Source organism: Peromyscus eremicus, chromosome 7, assembly GCF_949786415.1.
Source record: "Peromyscus eremicus chromosome 7, PerEre_H2_v1, whole genome shotgun sequence".
Lineage (NCBI taxonomy): Eukaryota > Metazoa > Chordata > Mammalia > Rodentia > Cricetidae > Peromyscus > Peromyscus eremicus.
Window position 1 is genome coordinate 112,351,523 of NC_081422.1, and position 24,628 is coordinate 112,376,150.

The 24,628-nt window shown below is 50.0% G+C and overlaps 1 protein-coding gene across 1 annotated transcript in view; it reads left to right on the top strand.

Annotated features, from left to right (window-relative positions):
- The first annotated feature begins 1,756 nt into the window (after positions 1–1,756).
- Positions 1,757–24,628, top strand: part of Itga9 (integrin subunit alpha 9) — a 311,746-nt gene continuing 288,874 nt past the window's right edge. Inside the window, exons 1-3 of the mRNA XM_059268864.1 lie at positions 1,757–1,944; positions 19,895–20,022; positions 21,416–21,522. Of these exons, the coding sequence (XP_059124847.1) occupies positions 1,757–1,944; positions 19,895–20,022; positions 21,416–21,522 (423 nt within the window). The remainder of the gene's footprint in view (positions 1,945–19,894; positions 20,023–21,415; positions 21,523–24,628) is intronic.

Sequence of the window (24,628 nt, forward strand, 5' to 3'; positions counted from 1 at the left end):
AAAAATCTATGGGTCTTTCCTTAAGGAGTACACACATCACACACATCACACACATCACACACATCACACACACACACACACACACACACTTTTATATAGAACTTAAGGCACTGTACTAGTTAGCATTAACTGTCAACTTGATACAGACTGAAATCACCTGGGGGGAGGGAAACTCAGTTGAGTAATGTCTTCATCAGATTTGTCTGTGGGCATTACTGTGGGGATGGTTGTTAATTAATGTGTGAGGGCTCAGACTGTGAGTGGTACCATTTCCTGAACAGGTGACCTATGTCATATATAAAGCTAGCTAAGCACGGGTAGAGCAAGCCAGCGAGGAAGCCAGTAACATAGTTCTCAGTGATTTCTCCCTCAACTATCAACTTAGCTTCATGTCCTGCCTTTTGATGGACTAACCTGTAAGCTGGGATAGACCCTTTCCTGCCCTGAGTTGCTTTTGGTCGTGGTGTTTATCACAGCAACGGTAGCCCTGACTAAGACAACACTTACACATCAGAGCTACAGAAATGACCTAAAGACAGTGGCTTAGGACAACGAAGCTTATTGTCAACAATTCTGCAGGTCACCGATCTACGGGGCGCCAAGGCATCCCTGGGCTGTGTTCCAGGGAGAAGACACTTCACTGTCTTCAGTTTTTTGAAGCTGGCCTGAATTTGGCTCATAGACCCCTCCCTCCATCTCCAAAGACACCCCCCCCCCCCCGCCCCTTACACACACACACACACACACACACACACACACACACACACACACACACACACACACAAACTGGTTGTTTTAAGGACAAACCTGATTAGAAAGAAAAAGACCAAGCAAAACATGTGTTTAGTATGAATGAGACTTTGGCAGAGGAGGAGGGAGAGAGGGAGTCAGGGGTCGGGGGTGGGGAGTCGGGGGTGAGGTGTGTGTGTGTGTGGGGGGTGAGAGTGGGGGGGGAGGAATGTGGTCAGATTTTACCTGAGCAAAGAGTCAATTCAGTAGTAACATTAAACTTGGCCTAGTCAACTTCATAGAGTCAGAGATAAAAAGTTTGCCAGCGGCTGGGCTGCGGTGCGGTGGGTGCTTGTTGAACGTCTATATAATTTGATTTGCAAGATTTGGCTGTATTTCGTGTCTGCCAAGTTGAAAAACACTGGTCAGGTCAGGGAGACTGGAAGGACGCGTTGCTTGCTTCCATGTGACTAATTCTCTAACACCAACTGATTGAAGATCTTGAGTGTTCGCCTCCAAAAAAGAGCTTCCAGATGGGCAGGACCAGAATATTCACCCATCCTTCGCTCGGGTGGCTTTGGAGCTTCGTGTGAGGCTCACAGGGTAACACAAAGGGAGAGAGACTCAGCCAGCTGGGCCCCCACAGAGCCAGGGACATTGGAGAGGATTGGGGTCCAGCACCGGGTCCAGTACCGGATCCAGCCGGTGTTCGTGGCGCCACTTCCAGCAGGGGGCGCTGCGGGCCTGTCCCGCCCGGGCCTCCCGGGCCGCCCACCCCGCGGGCGCGCCTCTTCGCAGTTCAGCGACGCCGGGCCCGGGACCCGCTGCTTCCGAGCGCGCAGACCTCTCCACGGGATCAAGAGGACGCTGCGCGCTGGCGGCCGCCCCTGGCCTCGCTCCGGCTCTCACTGCAGCGCATCGCCTCGTCCCGGGCTCCGACTCGGAGCGCACAGCTCGCGCCCCGGGCAGCGGCGTGTCCCGGGAGCCCCGACTGTGGGGCAGGGCGCAGGGCGGCGGCCGGCTGGGGATGGGCGGCCGGGCTGCGGCGTGGACGGGCGCCGGGGGGCTCCGAGCGCTGCTGCTGGCGCTGGTGGCCGCGGGGGTCCCGGCCGGCGCCTACAACCTCGACGCGCAGCGCCCGGTGCGCTTCCAGGGCCCGGCGGGCTCCTTCTTCGGCTACGCGGTGCTGGAGCACTTCCACGACAACACGCGCTGGTGAGTGTCTCCGCGGCTCCTCGACCCCGGCGGCCACCCCGCGGTCCCCCAAGTCGGCCGCTGCTTTTCCGGCCTCTTCCACGCCGCCTCCCGTGGGGCCGATTTAAATGTCTGGCGGCCACGCTGACATCCTGGCCTGCTCCGGGAGGCCAGGGGAGTCCCTGGGGTCCCTGCCCTCCCGAGGCTATCAAGCGCAGCTTCGCTCTCGCCACAGTAAAGTTACTTGTGCTGTATGCCCTCGAGGGGCCGCCGAGCTGGCCAACTGCCCTGGGTCCCCAAAGAGCCCCCAGGAGGCCAGGCTGCTCTTGGGGACCACTTCACATCCCTCCTCGGGCAGCTGCATGCAGGAAACGTGGGGATGTGGTGGGAGTAGGTCCTGGGGACGTGGGGATCTTCAAGAGAGGTACCCACGGGCCCCCCACAAAGTCCTGAGAGAATCTGGGGTGCAGGGAAGGAAGGCAGGGACAACCCCCCCCCCCCCCAGGAACAGACTGTGTGGCTGGTGGGCAGCCTGAAGCTCATCTCCCACGTGCCACACCAATCTAGAGACTAGAGACGGGGCTTAAGAGGATGAAGTTTTGTTTGCATCAAGGGGTCCATTTGCTGACAGACGAGATGGGTGGGCCTGCAGAAAAGAATAAAAGTCCCTCCTTCATTAAGCATTATTAGTGAAGTCAGCTGACCCCACAGCAGGAGTGCTTAGCGAAGATGGGTACCTTCCTAGCCCACTTCCTTGGAATGAAGCAGTCGCACCACGCCCACCTTTTCATGGCAGTTAGAGTTGGGTTGTCATTAGCTTCCCAACCTCGTTTTAGGTATGTTACTGTGGGCCCAGGTGAGAGCTAGTTCAAGCTGATGGCATTATCCAGTGTGAGTGAGCATCCTTAGAGGGAGCAGGCTGGGAGATTAGTTAATGTGTGCTCTAGGCATGTGATATACCGGCAGTCTGCTCGGAACTGGACAGGGGCTGAGGGAAACGAGGGTTCCTGGACAGGGATCCTCCAGAACCCTGCGGAAAGGAAACTTTGTGACCAGCCTTATTAGCAATCGTGAAGTTAGGAGAGCAGCCTCCAGGAGACCCGGTTTTCAAAGTCCTGGTTCTCATCTCCATCCCTTCCTGGCATTGATTCCAGTCACAGAGCTACCAGCCTCCACTGCTTCCTGCATTTGCCAAACCCTTCCTTTTCAAACAGCGGGCAGAACGTTTTCCTATGTTCGGCAGGCTCCAGGTTCGCTGTGGGCTTGGGTTTGGTACAGATTATGAGTGGATAGAAACAGTTTGCAGAATACACCCAGACCCCCACACAGTGTGGCCTTGGCACTGAACATATGGGAGGAGCCGTCAAATATGGAAGGGCTGTTCTGGGTAGGGGGGCTGCTAAGGAAAGGGCGGGCAGCTGTGGGAGCCAGAGCTTCTGTGGGAACTGCAAGCTTGGGCTGGACTGTGCCCTGCAGCAATCCTATGGTTCCAGGGAGAGGGACCAGGCTCCTGTCACTTGGATTTGGATGGCTCACAGGTCACAACCTCTCCAGCTGGAACAACCAGATAGGAGCAGACCCTCCAGAGACAAGGTGTTCAGCTTGCTTTGATTTTGAAAGAGGTTGTGAATAGATTTCACAGGGAAAGATGGTTCGGTTAGATGCTCAGCACCCAGGCTGTATTGTAGGGTGGCGATGCTGGGGCTTGACCTTGTCAGGAGAGGGTCAGGCATCTCCACGGGGACAAGCAGCTGGCCTGCCAATCTCTGAAGTGTCCCCTCCTGCCCAGCCACTCCCTACATTGGAGCGCTGGTCCCTCAATTTTTCAGGGACTCTGAATTTTACTATAAAAATCTCTTTGAAGCAGATTGCCCTGTCACCACAGTGCCTTATTTTTTTTTTTAAGTCTTTCCTTGATTCCTCTTGCTGCTTAAAAAACCCTTTCCCCCTGCATTTTTCTCTTCTTCCTTCATCTCCCTAACATTTTTGTCTTGGCTCTTAAGTATGGCTTCTTCTGATTCTGCTCCCTGCTCAGAGGCATGTGAACTTAGAAGCAGGAGAAACTTCCATCTCCTTTCTCCTCCTTTTCTCTAGAGCTGGACCTGCTGAAGGTTAATGGAACTTCAGACAAAGCTTACACAAGCCCCTATGGCAACCCTGTGTTGACTTTTATTCCTCTAATTTTAGAATGATCTTAAAGCTAGTCACTGTAAATCTGTAAGATTCCAGTCTTGTGAAATATGCATCTACCCTAAATCATTGCCTTAACTTTCAACTCTGGGGTTGGTTGATTGACTTGGTGACTGATTGTAAGTTTCTCAGTATCAGGCAGTCCCTGAGCCTCTTGTCCTCTGGACTTATCAGATCATTTCCAGTTGTTTATCATTGTAATAACGTATGTAAGCATTCTCACAATAAAACACTATGGACCTTCTTAATTATTTCCTTCCAATCAATTCCTGGAATCAGAATTCCTGGGTCAGCAAGGATGACAGTTCTACAGTATTCTGTATTGTATTACAAAAGTTCCTGTGGAACGGGAAACTCACAGGGTATTCAAGTCCTAGTTTGGTAGCTGTTTAGCCAAAGGCTGCTCTGGGGCAGTGGGAGAGCGGAGAAAATTGCATAGAGTACCTTAGACAGTTCACAGTGAAGAGGTGAGGAAGAGAAGGGGTTTCTGCAGGAGAAATGACGTGGAAATCTATGTAGATGACTAGTGTAAAGTAGTAACATTGTACCTTCTGTCCCACTTCTGGATGAATCCTTCTTTATCTTCTTAGCCATTATGTGATTTGAAACATTTGTTTCATGCCAATGAGTTCCCTGTTTTACAGGTGAAAGGATGTGTTGGACACAGGGCAGAGAATGTGCTAGAAAGGACAGAGAGAGCCCAGACACCAAGTGGCAGAACTGAGCTGTCCTGGGTTGTGCTGGTCAGTGTCTGTTACTATAACAAAATGTCCAGGATAGTAAACTTACAGAGAGAAAAGGTTCTTTTTGGCTCACAGTGCAGATTTGGGCTCACATCCATGGCTGTTGGTCCTGCTGCTTTTAGCTCTGAGGTGGGGGAGTGCAACATGGTGGAAGTACATGAAGGGTAAAAATAGAGAAGGAGGCAGGGGCTGGGCCGTCCTCTTTAAGAGTAGACCCCTGTGATTGTCACAGACCTAACCCTATAAAGGTTGACCACCTCCCAGTGGTGACAAGGCGGGCCTAAGCCTGGTGTGCAGCATGTCTTACAAGGCCCCCAGGTGGCTGTGTAACGCAGAGCACACCAAGAGACTCCACAGTGAGCTGCCAGCCCTTGGGTCTGTGACTGCCCTGCTTATGAACCCAATCTGTTTCTTCTTGGGGGAGGTCAATGTCTGTGGAAAGGACAAAGGTGACTTTGCCTTTCAGAACCCCTGTGTTGAGTCTGGCCCCTGTAACCATATCCCAGTCAGGACGCAGCTAGACCCAGCTTTGTTCAAAGCACTTATTTGATAGACCCTTGTCACCATGCCTTGGACAGCCAGAACTGTCCCTGTTGTGGATGGACCATGATAACCTGATGACATTTGTATCAGTTTTGATGCAGACATGAAAGTGAGCGAGCTTCGTTTTTTCTAATGACACCCAGAGAGCATCTGCACACTCAGAACTCTCCTGTCCCCACCCTCCCCAACCCTGATTCTTCTGGCATCCTTTGAACAACAGAAGTAGGTGCCAGGGAACATAGACAAAGCCAATTTCTGTCCCTGTCCCTAGCAGTTTCTCAGCTGCAGAGCCGACAACTGTAACACTCTGTGATATAAATAAATGGAGCCTGCCCGCTCCCCCCCCCCCCATGCTCTAGCGTCCAAAGTGGTTGGGTGCGTGAGCTTCCTCTCTGGCGACATGCTTCCTGCTTCTCCTGGGACAGCAAGACTGCTGTGCTCAGGCACTGAGCAAGCACTCGGAAGTGGCAGGCTGGCAGAGCATCACTGAGTAAGGCGTCAGAGCAGCTCCAAGATTCCATTTGCATTTAGAGCTGAGAACCCAAAGTTCAGTTGACTCCTGCCAGAAGTATTGTGACTTACATAAAAATGGACTAAAACCAAAATTAAGAATTCAGTCTCACAGTCCTGAGTGAGCAGCCACGCGTGGCTAGTGGCTATGTCTGGGACAGCCCAAATAGGGAAATGCTCATCACACCCAGAAGGCGCTACTGACTAAAGTCTTCAAGAGCAAGGCAAGAATCGAAGGAGACCCAAGGAACAAAAAGTCAATCCTTAGCATATTTAACTATTAAAACCTCAGCAAGGTGCTTACATCAAAAACGTGTGGAACATGGAAAGGGGTAAGCTACCTTTTCCTTTGTAAAACGTTGAAGCGCCTGTTTTGTGCTAACAGAAACTTCATCCACTGTTTTGTGGGGTTCTTGCCTTGTGCCTCATACAAAGTATTAGCTGCATCATATGCTCCAGTTGAGGGGAGGCAGACATGGGATGTTTATTCAGAGGGAGGAGGGAGATTCCTAAAGAAGTGAAGGATTTGAAAAGAGCGCCTTGGGATTTGGGGCCCCGCTCCGCAACCCCATCTGGCCTTGTCAATCTTTGTGAGGAAACATGGTGGTGTTAGCCCTATTTGGTGAGCTCTTCTACTCAACTCTGAGTTTGCAAGGGAAGGCATACAACCACTTCCTCAGAGGCTTTTCTGGACACCCATGCTCAGACCAGGCCTCCCACAGCCTGCAGAATGTGCTTTCTCAACCTCCTGGGAGGGTGTGCGGAAAGCGCTTGCATGGGGTCCAAGTTCTAAGGGGACCCAAAGAACATCCTCTGGAGGGTTTCCCTGAAGATCCCGCGAAGAGGCAGGAGTGCTGTTTCCCCAGCTGGTGCTGAATCACCTTCTTGCCCAAGAGAGAACTTCCAGGGCCAGAAGACAGACTGTCTTCTCAGCCAGCCACGGACAGCCCTGAGTGTGAGAGTGTGAAAGGCCGTTCCCAGCCAGCGCCTGTTTCCCTGTGATGTGTGTCTGTTCAGAAATGAGCATCTCCTGATATGTGTGTGATCTGTCCTTAGAAAACCCTGTTTTCGTGTTTATCTAAAGCAGATGCAGTGTTATAGGAATCGTTTACCTCCAATGGAGTTGACTGTGACTTTAAACAGCAAAATGAATTTCACCAGAGAGTGTTGCTGGGTGAGGCTGACAGGTCAGCCATGTTCATAGGCATATTAACTTTTGTTTACTGTGTATATGTGTGTGCCCATGCACATGTATCAGCGTATCCAGAGGCCAGCCTGAGAGGTCATTCCTCAGACACTGCCCATTTTGCTTTTCCTGGTTGGGTCTCTCACTGGCCTAAAACTTGCCAAGTAGGCTAGACCGGCTGGCCAGCCAGCTCTAGGAATCCCAGAGCCATGATTATAATCATATGTCATCACACCTGGCTTCTTAATGTGGGTTCTGGGGACTGAACTCAGACTGTCAGGGTTGTAATGCAAACACTTTGCCAACTGAGTCATCTCCCCAGCCCAATTAGCTGAGTCTCGCCCCCTCCTCCGTCCACTGCAGACAGCCCAGGAGACTTAGAAACGATGATGGGCTTTGGAAACGACCTGGAAGCAGAGTCCACATTATTCTTGCCACCAGCTGCCTCTTGGGCTCTCTGTTTCTGATGTCAGAGGGCTCAGGAGAGGGACATTGAAGGCACAGAGTGCTCCCTAACTTTAACCACTGAGGTCTATGAGCTGTAAATCTTTGTAAGTAGATTTGGCTGACAACCAAGGCAGAATAAACTGTTTTATCCCCCACCTTCCTTTGTGGCAGCTGAAGTCTTAGGGAGTGAAAGAGAACCCACGCCAGGGGGAAAACTGAGAGTCCGAAACCCAGGGCTCACTGGGTCTCCAAGGTCTGCTTTTCAGAGAGCCAAAGGGCCTTGGGTTGTGTGTTGAGATTAGCAACAATGGCCACAGCAGCAGGTGGAAGAGGCGGCCCCTGGGTGGCCTGAAAGGCATGGGAGGGGTGAGAGGAGACGGAGGAAGGAAGTTCCGTGCCCTTTCCATGTCTCTGCATTTGGGGCAACAACCCATCTTTCTGCACGTATTGTTAGCCATGGGAGCAGCCATTTGCTCTCCAGACAGGAGCTTCCTCATTCACTGGTGGGAGCTGGAGGACCCAGCATGGATGTTGATATGGAAACAAGGCAAGAGGCTAGGTGAACGCAGGGGATATTCTGAAATATTCAGTCTTTCCAAGAATACTCATTAATGCCAGAAAGACTTGATGTGACATCAGGATCTTTAACCAGAGACCTATAGGACTGTAGGTCCTAGAGTTTTGGATGTCCTACAGAGCTGAGAGCAGGTGGAGCCTACCTCTGTCACAGGAGCTCTGGCTTTCACCCCAGGCTCCACACAAGCATGGAAAGTAAGTTGCTATTAGTCATTTTTAAAAAATCATCTCAGTGATAAAACACCTGACAGAAACTTGAGGGAGGAAAGATCTCTTTTGGCTCCTGGTTTCCGAGTGTTAACTGGGTTCATGACCAGTTGGCCAATGCACATGGGTAGATCATTGTGGTTAAGGGGATGTGTGACTGAGTTACTTCTTCTTAAAATATTATATAGGGGGATCTACTTCATTGGATTGCACAATAGGGTGGGTAGCCCAACAATGGCTGTCTACGTGCAGAAGAGCCCGAGAGCTTGCTAGCTGTGTAGTCTGCAAAGTGAGAGACCTCATCAGGCCCAGACTCAACCTGATGATCTGGAAGATTGTCTGAGAGTCAGACACACATCTTTCATTTCACTGTGCAAGGCAGAAGCTGGGTTCTGATATCAGTGGAGGATGATGCTAACAGCAGGAGCCACCACAAGATAGTCACCAGTGGGAACGGAAGCGGGGCAGGCAAGCAGCCCAGAGGAACTGTCTCACTTCACATGGAAGGGGGTACAGAGTGAAGGAGAAGGGGCAGGAGCAAAAACGTGTTCTCCAAAGACACACGCACCCAGGGACCCAAGTCTTCCAACTAGACCCTGACTCCTGCCTTTCCCTCTCAATGACGTCATTGGAGGTGTCAAGAGACGAACCCATCCATTAGGTCAGAGCTCTCAAGATCTAGCCATCTCTGGGAACATCATCACAAACACCCCCAGAACATGCTTTACTAACCTAGGTGTAGCTCATTCCAGTTAAGATTAACCATGGGGCTGAGCAGCTCAGTCACCACCGCACGCTCACGAGGACCCGACTTCCATAAAAAGTAGGATGTGATGCCACGTGATTGTCATGGCAGCCACTGGGTGAGTTCGAGGCCAGTGAGAAAAACCATGTCAAGCAAAGATGCACAATGCCTGAGAATACAAATCCACGTTTGTCCTCTGGCCTTTACACACCTCTGAACACGTGCATGTACACACACAAGCATATACACAACCACTATATATGCCTGCAATTCCAAGGGGAGCTAGAGATGGTGAGAATTTTATATTTCTACAATTTTGTAGACCTTAGAGTGGGGGAGCCTTGCCCCATTTTTCTCAGAGAAGAAGATGATCACAGGAAAACAATAGGAGGATGCAGAGACTCTGGCTTGATCTCCCAAGGGTCTAAAGCGTGCGGTATTGTCCCCAGATATGTAGTTACAGCCCATGCCCCAAGCCAGGCTCGGCCACCCATTCTCCATTAGCCAATTAAAACAGCCAATTTAGTAGTGAAAAGCAGACAAATGTTTCCTCAGTGTGACCACATTGGGGAGAGTGAGGAGAGATCAAGGAACAGCCCCTCCCCCAAGTCCGTCTTCAGGTCTTGAAGTGAGGTTATCATTTAAAGAGAGAACTGGGTTAGGCATGTCCCAGCAAGATATGTTCCTATCAACGTTTTGGGACTCTGGTCTCTCCAGGAAGATGGGCCCCAAGTTGTCAACACTGTGAAATCTCTTTCCGAGAGAAAAATTTCCTTCTGACTGGACCATACTTTAGCCTTTTTCTTCTCCCAGTGTGAGGTTCCTGAGGGAATTCCAGTTTCTGAGGGGTCCATTGTTTATTGTCCAGTAGTCAAAGTGTGGCACACAAATATCACTTAGATCCTCATCCCTGACAGGCAGTTTCTTTGGGCTCCAATATGAACTTGATATTCTCAGCTGTGAGGGAAACATGGCCTTGGTCATGATGCCTCCTCTACCTGCCTCCCTCGGTGGCTGAGGTCCCTCCATCCCGGCATGGCCCATGTCACCTCGTGTCTTCTCCCTTCATCTGCTTCATTCTATGATGACTCTTCTTCCCTCTGTTTACTCCAAGCTACAGTTTTGGGTTTGTTTTTTTTTAACCAGCCTTTGATGGACACTTCTGTGTACCAGAGGCACCGTGTGTTGTCAGCCTGATGCAGCGGAGGTTACCAGAGAAGCTGTTATCTGTCCAAGGTTACCCAGCAAGAACATGGGTGGGGGTGTCATTTGAATCCAAGTTGCCATAATTTGATGCTAATCCAACTACTTTGTGGATCAGCATACTGCCCGCTTTCCCTTTACCCCAATCAAGCCCTTGTTCAAGGAAGTAAGGTCCCAAGGAAGAAAGAGGTGGCCCAATACCTCTTTCAGGGGCATTTTTGTGAGTCTTTAGCCTTGCAAATGAAAGACCCCAATCCACCTACCTTATGGTGTGGGGTCCCCAAACACTTTGACACCTGCTGTTTCCTTTTGTGGCCCATCATACTGCTGTGTTGGAAGGGGGCCATGAAATGTCTCTATTCTAAAGATTAGGAAAGAGACTTTGAGGGGACCTGTGCAACGTCATGTGGCTGGAGGAAACTGGCCAGCTCCTGGGACAGTGTGGTAGTTATGGTTCTAGTTACTGGAACCAAGTACCTAAGTCTTAGTTTAGGTCATAGTTTAAGGGTGTACCGTCCATCATGGTGGAGAAGACGTGTCAGCAGGAGCTTGAAGTGGCTGGTCATATTGTGTCCACAGTCAGGAAGCAGAGATGACTGCTGGCACTCAGTCCACCTTTAATTTCAGTCTTTACCCTGGTCTATGGGTTTGTCCTGCTCACATTTGGGATGGGTCTTTCCTCCTCAGTTAAACCTTTCTAGAAACAACTTCATAGACACACCCAGAGGTGTGTTTCCATGGTGAATCTAAATCTAGCCAAGTTGGCGATGAAAACTAACCATTTCAACAGACTTTAGGCAAATCGTTCAAGGCTTTCCCAGCACCTACTATGCCTCTCACAGGTCAGAGCCCTCAGTGACAGGTTTGTGGTCCTGGCTGGGGATGAGAGTCCTTTGGAGGAAGGACAGTATAGCAGGAAGCAAGAGGAGCCATAGAAATCCTTCTCAGCAGCCGGTCAGGAGGACTGGACTAGACTCAGCAGCCAATGGATGAGTGACAGTTACTGAAGCCCAGTTCCCTTTAAAAAAATGAGCTCTTGTTTCCAATGACCCTAAAACCCAGTGGCTGTCACCAACCGTCATTCTGAGCCTCAGGATTCTGTGGCTGTCAGGTGATTCTGGGATCAGCAAGTGTTCTGTCCTGAGCCTGCCTCTCAGGTATTGGTGGTCAGCCTCAGTGGTGGCTGGTTGGCCAATGATGCAGGATTGGCTTCAGCTGGATGGCTCATCTCTGCTCTCTGACTTTGATGGTCTAGCAGGCTGACCTGATCTGGGCACAAGGTGGCGGAGCAGGGTGCCAGGAGTCAACCCTTCATCTTCCTTCACATCCTATTGGCTAATGCAAGTGTCAGAGAGGAGGAAGCAGACATCACCTTTCAGTGCAAGGAACTGGAGGATTCCATTGGCCAGGACAGGAGTACAGGAAGGGTGGAGGACAGCAGCTGCTTCCCTAATGTGACTGGTGGTGAAGTCACCCTCACCGTCCCTGGGTTTCTGTGATGTCAGCAAAGCCTGCATAAATGCCTGCCTAGCATTAGCAGAAAATAGAGCTGAGTTCTAAGGCCCTGGGAGATCCTGGGGTGCTGCCAAGGGTTGGAGCGGGGACAAGTGAGGTGTCCAAGTGTTTTCCCACTCCCACCTAGTATGTAAGCACTTCTCTGAGCACCTGCTTTGACCCAGGCACCGTGCTGGGTGCCTTAGAACATTCTCTTAGCCAAACCTCATGTGAATCCATATTTTCAGCCCTCCCCATTTGATACCAGGGAAACACTGAGGCTCAGTGCTCAGGAAACATACCGGAAGTCATATGGCTTGTTGAAGGGAGAATATGGTCTGTGTATCTTATACTTTACCATGAGTAATTGGGCCATGGCTCATAGAATACAGGTGGAGGCTAGGAGTTTGGTTCAGAGGGTAGAGCGCTGGCATCACATGTATCAAATTCAGCACTGCATGAAACCAGGCTTGGTGCTGCACATCTGTAATCTCACCATTTGGGGGTAGAGGTGCGAGGATCAGGAGTTCAAGACCGGGCTGATGTACAAGAGACTCTATCTCCAACAGTGGGGGTGCTTGTGAGATGACTCAACCCAGAAAGTGTTTGCTGTGTAATCATGGCGACCTGGATTTGATTCCTAATATCCCTATAAGAAGCAGGGCAATGTGCACGTGCCTGTAACCCCAGTGCCGGGGAGCCAGAGACAGGAGGAATGCTGCAGCTTGTTGACCAGCCATCCTAGATAAAGCAGTGATCTCCAGGTTCAGTGAGAGACCTCGTCTCAAAAAATAAGATAGAGAGCAATAGAGGAAGACCCCTGACATTGACCTCTGACATATACATGTATACTCACACATGTGCATGCTTATCTACACATAGACACACAAAAATGAACACATACATATGCATGTTTAACTCCACACACAGACACACCACCATGTACACACACACGTGCATGCTTACCTGCACCCACAGACACACCACCATGTACTCACATGCACAAACAACCCAGGTTGTACTGTTGGTTTAAAGTGCCTAACAAGCCCACTGCTTAGCCATCTGGAGCCTTGCTTTCCTGAAATGTAAGAGGGACTTCCTGAGGCATTTCTGGTCCATGGCTCCAGGTGGTAAGCGCTGGCCTCTTGCTTTCTCCCTCTGGAATAAAGTCTTCAGTTCTCCACTCTGCTTAGCTCTCTTGTAACTGATGAGGGGCAGGCAGCACTTGCCAGGGTTCTCTGCATTAGACACACACTGAAGCTCCACTCCTGACACTGGAACGTGGGTCCCTGGGCAGCTTTGGTTGGGAATAAAATGCATGAAAACAAACCTAATGTGTTAGAAGTTTGTAATCCCCACTCAGCGTCATCAAACTAAATAATTTCGCCCTGTGGCTGCTGGGGAGGGAGGGAGACAGGGAGAGAGGGAGGGAGACAGGGAGGGAGGGAGGGAGACAGGAAGGGAGGGAGGGAAGGAGGGAGCCTTGAGACACTGCTAGTCCCTGGCCCTCCCCAGGAAGCAGCTGTGCCTCTGCCTAGCCCCTGCTACCTGCTCTCCAAGGAGCTGACCTGCAGATGTGAGGGGAGAGTCCAGAGGAAGGCGGGGCTGCGATGGAGCCTTTGCAGCCAGCTTGACCTCACACAGAGAGCTGAGAAAGCACATCACTAGAGACATGGAAGACACTGAAGGCAACACTCAAGCGTGTCCAACCTTTAGACATTGTGACATGACATTATCATCTGCAAAGTACACACACACTTAAAATGGCACAACTGAGTTGCGCACACACACACACACACACACACACACACACACACACACACACCCAATCTCCTAAGTGGTGCTGGGGAGATGGCTCAGTGGGTAACATGCTTGCTGTGAAAGCATGAGGACCTGAGTTCGATCCCCAGCAGCCCCATAAAAAGGTAGGCCTGGTGGTATGTACTTGTAATCCCAGCACGAGGGGAGGGGTTGATCCTTGGGGCACACTGGACAGCCAGTGTAGACAATTGCTGAGCTTCAGGTCAGTAAGAGATGGAGAGCAATTGAGGAAGACACCTAAAATCAACCTCTGGTCTCTGCAGGCACACACACTTGTGCACATGCGTGTGCACACATACTCATGTGCATGTGCGTGTGCACACACAAATCTCAACCTATTTTAAGTAAGTTTATGATTTTGTATTGAGCCTCATAGTATGCTGGGGAGCATGTGACTGCCTGTTAAGAAACAGGCAAAGGGATTGGAGAAAGAGTGCCCCTGGACATGGATGTTGGGCTCAGAGGCCACCACTGTCTGGTACAGCAGTACAACCTAGCCTCCCCGAGTGGAATACCCACAAGAAGCTGCCTGCTGGATTTGCTTTCATCAGGAACCAGGTTCATGTAATCCTAACTGTTGCTGGTGGATAAATAGATGGGCTATGTTTCCAGAGAGGTTTATGAGCTACTTACCAGCGAGGTGGACCTTCGTTAGCACCACTGGCAATGCCAATATTGTAGAAAACCGAGACGGTGGCTGAAGTGCACCTCTTCCGTCCTGTGATCCTGAGGGGAGTAGAAAGGCTTTCTTTATGTACCATACCCCAGGCTTGAAGGACAGGCTCCAGAGCCAAGTCCTAACCTCAGAGTGCCCACAGAGCCTCCTTGGGCTTCCTTGGTCACACACGTGAGCAGCTGGCAGCAGAGGAAGGGCACTGGGCACCTGCTGGCTTCTTTCCCTCCTTCCTGGCTGGCATGGTCTGAGCAGGAGGGAGCGTGGGTGACATGATGCTGTGGGGGCACATGATGCAGCAGGCAGTTAGGGTCTGTGACAGGTTTCAGGGGCAGCCTCGTCAGCTCCTAAGGCTCCATCTGTAAAACAGGGATAATGTTAGCAGTTCGAATAGGTGCTCCCATAGGACCACACTTGAAGGAGCAAGCAGAGGTGGAAACAGTTTCATGGCTTGTTTGATGGGAGGCTGTGGCGGGGACATGTAGGTACCTGTATAGAGGAAAGACATGGTCTTCTCTAGGGTACTGGTAAAGATGTGAGGATGTTTGAAATAGTCAGAATATGACTTTGTAACCCAGAGGACAGAGAAAGAACACGTGGGTAGCATCCTGTCGGTAGCGCACCCTGAACTCTGAGCCCTTGCCATCTCTGTCTCTCAGAATCGACTTGGCCAGCAGCCAGCTGAATGAGCTTCAGACAGGCTGCACTCCAGCGCTGGCCTGTTGCAGCCATCTTGCTGGATTGTAGCCTACATAAAGAGCCAGCGCTGGGCTGCCACGGAAGCCACAATGTTCTGTAAACAGGGAGGCAAGCGTTCTCCAGTGCGCCATCATGTGTGTGTCAGGCACGTGTGTATACACACGTGTCTCTGTAGCTCACATCACAGGATCCAAGAAAGCTTTCTTGTTGGGCCTGCTGAAGTATGAACCAGAGGGATGCTAGCAGCTTTGAATCAGCAGCTGTTGTTAGAACCACCGAGTACTTTGGGCTTGAAAAGGCATTAGAACCCAGCAGGTCCCTTCTCTGCTTTCAATTCTGGTAAACATTTTTTGTCCCAAGTCTTGGCTCTACGATGGAAGAAGCAAGTACCTGAGAATTCTGCTCTCCAGGCTTCTTCCTGACTGGCCATCCTAGAATGTGTCTGAACTGGCAGCCGTGTGCCAGCTGGCAGTTCCAGGACTGTGGTGATAATGTTGGGGACATGAAGCCACTGCTTCCTGTAGCCACTTTCTGACCCCTGTGGGTGAGATTTCTCTCTCTTCTTTATTGTGACTTCAAAGTTATTCATTCTTCAAGAATACTTCTTTATAACATTTGATCGCATCCACCCCTCACTCCACAGCCCTATTTCTCCTGACCCCCTCCTTCCCATATTCCCCATAACAACTTCGTTCTCTTTTATTTTTTAACTAATTGATTAATTAGCTTATTTATTTATTTTGAGGCAGGATATCTCTGTATAGCTCTTACTGTCTTGAAATTCACTATATAGACCAGACTGGCTTTGAACTCACAGAGATCTACTTACCTCTGTCTCCCTAGTGCTTGGATTAAAGGCATGTGCCACAATGCTCAATCCATTTTCTTCTTTAAAAAAAAATCTATAACCCACTGAGCCCAGTGCTTCTCAATGCTCAGGGTCACATCCTTGAGGAAAACTGTTTCTCTGTCGCTACTCCTCAGTGGCCATCCTCGGCCAATAGTTTCTCAGCTAGGAACTTCTCCCCATCCGTGCTGGCATTCTGACTGTCTTGATCTTTTGCAGGTCTTGTGCAGACAGTCACAGGTACTGTGAGTTCAGGGGTGCAGTGGTTCCGTTGTTTCCAGAAGATGCTTTCTCCCAGCAGCACTCCACAACCTTGCTCTTATAATCTTTTGTTTTGTTTTGTTTTTGTTTTTTTGAGACAGGGTTTCTCTGTGTAGCTTTGCGCCTGTCCTGGAACTCACTTGGTAACCCAGGATGTCCTTGAACTCACAGAGATCTGCCTGGCTCTGCCTCCCGAGTACTGGGATTAAAGGTGTGCACCACCACCTCCCAGCTCTCTTTTAATCTTAAACCTCCTTCACTGATGTTCCCTGAGCCCTAGGGAGCAGGGGTGTGGTAAAGATGTCTCATTTCCAGCTGAGCACTCCAGTTACTCACTCTCTGTACTCTGACTGGTTGTGGGTCTTTGTATCTGTCACCCAGGGCAAGCAGACGCTTCTTTGATGAGAGGCAAGAGCTGAACTGATCTATGGGTGTAAGGATACGTGTCTAGGTGGCAGCTGGATACAATGGTGACTATTTTATTTTTGGTGTGTGGTGCTGGAGATGGAACCCAGGGCCTCGGGTAGGTGTTTGACCACTGAGCGACACCCCAGCCCCTATTGTTAAATGAGTTACAAATGGTAGTCGTTTGCTAGGCTGATGGGAAACCTGAGTGTGTGGGAGGCTTTGGGCCCAGCACTAGGGTTTTTATATCCCCAGCCCCTAGGGCTTGACAGGGCAGGCTTCGGATGCTTGGGTTGTTTTCAGTTGTCAATCCGATAATTCTTTTCACCTGTGAAAACAACTGGCGTTCTAAGGAAGACCCTTTGACTTTCTCCAGTGGCTCAAGCTGGCCCGGAGGGAAGGGGGTGGGGGAACCACCCCTTAGTGTGGCTTCCTTCTTGGGTTTGATTCCAAGTGTCATTATGGATTTGAGTTAGAGCATCGAAGAGCTCGCCAAACCTCCCTTGTGTGGCTGAGCCAGGCAGTGAGTCTGGCCTGATTGGGAAAGGACTCCCTTCGGCATCATGGACACAGGACTTCTACTAGGGAATGCTGCATTTGAGGTGCGTTGTGGACAGGCTGGAGGAGTGTGAGCTGTCCCAGCCAAGATCCTGCAAAGGGCACGTGGCAAGGTTGCTGGAGTGAGGACCTCCTCATTGGAGGCTTAGCTCCTCCACACCCCAGCAAGATAGCCTTCCAGAAGCAGACGTACACCTCCCAGGGTTAATCTGGGAAGACAGACTTCCTTGCAGGGACGGGGTGTCTCTGGGGTCCTCAGGGCTCCACCAGGTTCTGGTGGGGGGGATTAAGACAGAACCTTCATGCCTTCCTGTGGCGCCTGACACCAGGCCCCAGAGCCAAATTAGTGACAGTGTCCGTGAGCCTTTGCTGAAGTCTGCTGACGGTGTCTGACATCAGTTGCACGATGTGGCAGCTTTGTTTGTCAATCTCTCTGCCTCACTAGAGCATTGGCAGGGAAGGTGCCAGTCACTGCGAGGTCTGAGTGGCATGGAGGTGACCGGATAAAAGAATGAGACCCCCAAGAAAAGGGTGGCTCCGGTGGCTCCTGGGACAGAGCAAGGGGATCCAGGGTCAGCTTTCTTTACCCTAGAGAGGCTACTAACCTCTACTTTGCCGAGAAGCCTGAGAGCACTGCATTCTATCCCAGGGCCTGCTGTATCTAATATCCTGGGATGCTCAGCTCTCTCCTGTTTCCTGGCTGCTAGGGACAAGGGACAGCTCTAGTCCTCACTGAGCAGGGGCCTTGGGATCTGCAGCTCTTCTCCCCGCCCCTGGAGCTAAGGACCAAACCCAGGGCCTTGCGCTTGCTAGGCAAGCGCTCTACCACTGAGCTTAATCCCCACCCGATTAGGGTCTGCAGCTTTTTGAGCAGCAATTCAGATCTTGTCTCAAGTGTCCTCATGCAGTGCCTCCTCCAAGTGGTCACTGCTCAGCACACCTTGTGCCTAATTGTTGTTACCTAGTCTTCTGTGCTGTGGAACTTTGGGCTGCTCTCTTCCTGAAATTATGCATAGCACTCCAGAGCTGGAGAGATGGCCCAGTCGGCAAGGAGCTTGCTGGGCAAGCCTGAGGGCTGGAGTTCAATCCTCAACACCCACTTAGAGCCAGATGTGGTGGATCTGAGTTCAATCCTCAATACCCACTTAGAGCCAGATGTGGTGGATCTGAGTTCAATCCTCAACACCCACTTAGAGCCAGATGTGGTGGATCTGAGTTCAAGCCTCAATACCCACTTAGAGCCAGATGTGGTGGATCTGAGTTCAAGCCTCAATACTCACTTAGAGCCAGATGTGGTGGATCTGAGTTCACTCCTCAATACCCACTTACAGCCAGATGTGGTGGATCTGAGTTCAAGCCTCAATACCCACTTAGAGCCAGATGTGGTGGTTCTGAGTTCAATCCTCAATACTCACTTAGAGCCAGATGTGGTGGATCTGAGTTCAATCCTCAATACCCACTTAGAGCCAGATGTGGTGGATCTGAGTTCAATCCTCAACACCCACTTAGAGCCAGATGTGGTGGATCTGAGTTCAATCCTCAACACCCACTTAGAGCCAGATGTGGTGGATCTGAGTTCAATCCTCAATACCCACTTAGAGCCAGATGTGGTGGTTCCTGCTTAGAGTCCCCACACTGGGCAGGTGGAGACAGGTGTGTCCCTGGGGTTCACTGGATTTCTGAGTGCCAGGCCAGTAAGAGAGCCTGTTTCCAAACAGAAGATGGATAGAACCCAAAGAATGACAACCAGGGGTAACCTCTGGCCTACAGACACACACACAAACACACACACACACACACACACACACACACACACACACACACACACATACACACACACACACACACTTAAACTCTAGGGTAGATTTATTTTTGTAACCCTGAAGTGAACTTAATGTTACATACCTCTTTGGATTTTGCACCCAGCAGGCCCAGACTGATTCCTCTACTCTACCCTACTCTACCCTACTCTACCCTACCCTACCCTGTGCTACCCTACTCTACCCTACCCTACCCTGTGCTACCCTACCCTACCCTACCCTACCCTACCCTACCCTGCCCTGTGCTACCCTGTACTACCCTGTGCTACCCTACCCCACCCTACCCTACCCTACCCTGTGCTACCCTACTCTACCCTACCCTACCCTGTGCTACCCTACTCTACCCTACCATACCCTTACCCTGTGCTACCCTACCCTACCCTACCCTACCCTACCCTGTGCTACCCTATCCCTCTGTTAACTGGTAACTAGTGAAGTTGAGCTTCTGTTCATATACCTACAGATCGTCTCAGTCAGGGTGACTGTTGCTGTGAGGAAAGGGTTTTCTTGGCTTATACCTCCCATCATAGTCTGTCACTGAAGGAAGTCAGGACAGGAACCTGGAGACAGAAACTGAGCCATGGAAGGATACTACTTACTGGCGTGTCCCTCATGACTTGCTCAGCCTTCTTTCTTACAGAACCCAGGACCACCAGCCAAGGGATGGCACCACCCACAGTGGGCTGAGTCCTTCCACGTCAATCACCAATTAATAGAATACCCTATAGACTTGCCTACAGCCCAATCTTATGGATGCATTTTTCTCAACTGAGGCTTCTTCTCTGATGACTCTAGCTTGTGTCAAGTTGACATAAAACTAGCCCGAACACTAAAGTTTTTGACTCATTTTTCTACTGTTTTTTTTAAATTGGTAGTTTCATTTAAGGTGTGTGTGTGTGTGTGTGTGTGTGTGTGTGTGTGTGTGTGTGTGTGTATGCACATACACAGTAAATTAGTATAGCTTCCTGATGCATAGTCAGATTGCTCACCATCTCTTCTCTAGCACTGGTTGTGACAGCCTGCTTTTTCTTTTTGATGTGCAGGGTCCTTGTGGGTGCACCAAAGGCAGATTCTAAATACAGCACTTCAGTAAAGTCCCCTGGAGCTGTGTTTAAGTGCCGCGTCCACACCAACCCCGAACGGAGATGCACCGAACTGGACATGGCTCGAGGTGGGTGGACATGATTGTCAGCATAGAAGTGGGACCGCCACCTTCATCCTTTGCCCTTTTTGTACGCAGGATGGCCTCATCATCCCCCCACCTGCCCTCTCTCCCTTGTCCTTCCCTCTTTCTCACAGACGTAACTGAGATCCTTTAGTCACTAGACTCTGGGGTAGGCTAATGAACAAGGCAAACAAGGAACCTGTCATCCTGGGCCTTGAAAATCGGCTGCCAGAATAGACATTAAAATAACAACAGAGTAAGAGAAACCCAGAGGGAAGGTGTGTGTTCGGATCAACTCCCTATTGGAGGCTTGAAGAGGCCTCCCTGGGGACTTTTTGTGTATGGAAGGTAACTGATAGCTGGCTGGGCAGGCCCAGGAAGTGAAGTCTCCAAGCGGAGCAATGACAGTGTCCCTGGTAGACCAGTTGGCCTGGTTCTGGTCCAGCTGTACATGCTGGGAATGGAATGGCTTGAGAAGACTGAGATAGGAGAGGAGGCAGGTGGCTCGCTTACCACTCCCAGGCCTGGCTTTCCCCAAAGCCCTTTCTCACCAAGACTTTTTCATCATCACGTTTTATACACAGAGGGCTGTGGAGATGACTCAGTTGTCAAGTCTTTGTTGTGAAAGCATGAGGTTCTGAGTTCATCCCTTAGAATCCACTTTAAAAACTGGATGTGATCTCATGAGCCTTCAATCCCAGTGTTGAGGACGTGGAGGCGAGAGTCCCTTGGGATCACTGGCCAGCCAAGGTAGCTAACCCTGTGAGCTCCAAGTTCAGTGAGAGACTCTGCCTCAAAGAATAAAGTGGAGAGCAATTGAGGAAGACTCTTGGCATCAGCCTCTGGACTCAACATACATGAACACACACTTGAATGCACACCCCCAACATGTATGCACAAACACAAACATGTAAACCCACATACATGAATGCACACCCCCAATATGTTCGCACATACACAAGCATGTAAACACATACACACACACACACACACACACACACACACACACACACACTAATGCAAACCCCCAACACACACACATACACACACACAAATGCACATCCCCAACATGAGCACACACACATGCAAAATTGTAAACATACACAACAATGCAACAACAAAAACCCCCAAAGAATTGTCCTGATTTTTTCTTATCAGAAGTCTTGTCCATGTGTGAGTTACAATGACTTCTTAGACATCCATGAGACACCTTTTTCTTCATGGAGAACTTTGCTGTGGAAGAAGAATGGGCTGAATTAAACAGCAACATTTCGTCCCAAGTTTCTATGGAGTTGACACTTTGTTTTGAGTCACGAAAATTTGAGCCCCCAGGACCCCTTTTGGGAAAGCAGCCAGCTGTACCACTCCCCGACCTAACTGGTCTCTCTTCTCCCTCCAGGGAAGAACCGGGGTGCGCCCTGTGGGAAGACCTGCAGGGAAGACCGAGATGATGAGTGGATGGGGGTGAGCCTGGCCCGGCAGCCCAAAGCGGATGGCCGTGTTCTGGTAAGACCTCTGGGGAGAGGGTGACCTGGGACAGGGTGGCACCCTAAGAATGAAGGACTCCTAGGCAAGTTGGCTGGCGGGAAAGTCAGAGCAGCCTTTTAGCTTGTCTGTCCACATTGCTGCTTTGAGGTATGCCCAACCTGCAGCTTCAGGCCACATGCAGCTGCGTGCAGAGAGGACAGCTGTGCACGTGGCCAACACAAAACCATAAAGTCACTTGAAACATTGTGAGACACTTTTGTGATATTTAAGAATAACTCAGTTGTGCAGTTCTCACGTGTGAACCTCGAAAGTGACGGTATCAAAGGTTGACACACCTAGGATTTGTTTTTGTGTTTTCTTCAGACACACTGGGCTGAGGGGGTAGCGCAGTGGTAGGGTGCTTTCCCAGCATGCTTCAGTCCCAGGAAGCATTAGGAGAGAGTAGGGGACGTATAGGTAGAAAGAAGTTTGTAATTTCATTTACTGCCTAAGTATTTTTGTGTATGTCTTCAGGTCAAGGTATAATTTACATAAAATACATAAGTCTTAGCAAGTTCACATGTTTGAACAACCCAAGAAGTTCTCTGTATCTTTATCTAGTTAACCCCTCGAATCCCAGAGGCAGCCACTGCCTTGCAAACATTGCTGTTGGTTTTTCTAGAATTTCACATGAACGTAATTCTACGAATGTGTTCAATTCCTGGGACAACCACAGTTAGAGCGAGAACTGACTCCCACAAGTTACCCTCTGAAGTACACACACACACACAAACAACAAAATGACAAATAAATATAATAAAAAAGAACCTCTACGACAGAGACTTGGTTATTAGCCATTTTCTCTTTCTTCTTTTACACTCTCCTGTTGAGTTATAAGCTGAGGCACTCAAACATGCATACCTCACATCTTGGTGACGTTCTTACACATGTACACTCAGGCATCCCCGTGGCCAGCACCCTGAAGGCTCCTTGTGCCCTTTCTCAGGCGGCTGGCACCCTGTAGGGTGATCTTCTTCAGAGGATCCAGCTTCTGACACTGGCTTTCCTCGAAGGCTGTAGGAAGATTTGTGTCTTAAAAGTTCAAGGTCAAGAAGGGAAAGTGAGTCCAGCTGCTGCATCTCAGGGGTTTCCGCTGCTGCATCTCAGGGGTTTCCTTTGGGCCATAAGCTGTCAAAGCTGAGGCTTTATGGATGTTTGCTCCCAGGGGAAATGGGTTTTCCTCAAGGATACAAGCCAAAAGTTCCCAGCCCCCTCTGAGGAGCTCTACTCTCTGCAGATCTCAACCCCACCTCGGCACACTTAGGAGCCCCCATGTTGATGGGTCCTTGGAAGAGAGGAAGCAGCTGGATGCTGTCCCCAGCATTGCAGGGCCTCCTCACTGGACACTACTGTGGGTCTCACTGAACTCCCCATGTCTGCTGGCCTTGGATCCCAGTCCTTTAATCCCTGTCTCAGCAAGCCATGGATGATGGCCAAGCCACCGCATTCCTCTAGGCATGGTGGCCTGACCCCACAGGGTGACTCAGTCCCAAAGGGCAGGAACTCTTGCCTGCCATTCTTGGGAAAGAGGGGGAGAAACCAAGTATGTATATTTTCCAAAGGGGACCCAAAGCCTTGACTCAGAACCAAGAGAGAGGAGGAGGCAGCTGGAGAGAGCAGTGCAGGAGATAGCCCTCCAGGCAGAGTCTAGAGATAGCCCACTCTGCCAGGATACACTTCTTTGGGGATGTGGACCCTCAGTGTGGCTGAGAATTTGTTTGCAAAGGAGCAAGACAAAGACCCAGCTCTGTGCCTGTTGATAGAGACTGGATCCAGTGTGGGGACTGAAGCGGCGGTGAGGAGCATGGGAGACATTTGGCAGAGGAGGCAAGAAGGCAGGGCTGAGTGTTTTTGGGAAGTGGTGCTGTGGACAATCCTGTCTAATCAAGCTTGATTTCTGCCTTACACAGTGCTTGTACCATTCGTTTGGTAAGCCACCCCCTGTGGTGCTGGGAAGGAGAGGCGGGCATGGAGGGTGTCTGCAGTTCTCACGTCTCTTGTCCTGCTGTAGTCAAGTGTATACATATGATGGAGCACCTCAGCCTTCAAGAGGATTATGTGCTCTGAGGGCTTCTGCGCTCTCTTTGGGCATGTGTGTCACTGATAAATGAAAAGCTCACCTTCCTGCTAAAATCAGGGGACAGCACCACAGTACGTGTGGAAACATTGTTGGAAACATTGTCACACAACAGCTCTCTAGAACTCTGGATGCTGCAAATGCCAAACTCTGCATCCATTGAACAGGACTCTCTTCCTACCACCCGCTGGTTCCTGGTAACCATTATTCTGATTCTGAAGTGCTCAAATGTGTTGGATCCTGTTCGAGTGGAAGCAGGCAGTATTTGTCTTTTTGTGATGGTTTCTCTTCATTTAGGGCAGTGTCTCACTGCTCAGCTCTGTTGTAGCCTATGACAGGATTCTTCCTTTTCTCTTAAGACCCAGTGATACTTTATCACATGTACACAGCATGTTTTCTCTATTCATTCATGGATGCATGTTTGTGTGGCTCCTAGCTCCTTGACATTATGAATAATGTTGCTATAAACATCAACAAAGATTTGAGACCTCATTTTTAATTTCTTCTGGGCATATATGTGGAAGTGGGATTATCAGACCACATGGTAATTTTACTTTTTATTGTTAGAAAGACTTTGTCCCTCTAAAGTGCATGAACCATTTTGAGTTTGGCCAGCATGCAGAAAGTTCCAGGTACATTTGTTCTTTTGCTTGCTGTTCTTGTCCTGTGGTACTGAAGATAGAGTCCAAGTCTCACGCATGCTGAGCACATGTTCTTGTTACTGAGCCACACTCCCAGCACACTCCATTTCCTTTTTAAACAGTGGCCACCCTAAAGAGTGTGAGGTGATATTTCATGATGTTTTCAGGTGTGTGTGTGTGTGTGTGTGTGTGTGTGCATGTTACTTAAATCCATTTTCTTTTTCTTTAATGTCTCACTTTCATCTGTGAAATCTTTCTGGGAGACAAGTATTATTTTTTTTAATTAAAGGTAGAGAAGGCATTTTGAGCCCCTAGGAGTACCTTGTAGCACAGGATGAGACCTGTCTCCCTAGGGATACCACCTTTG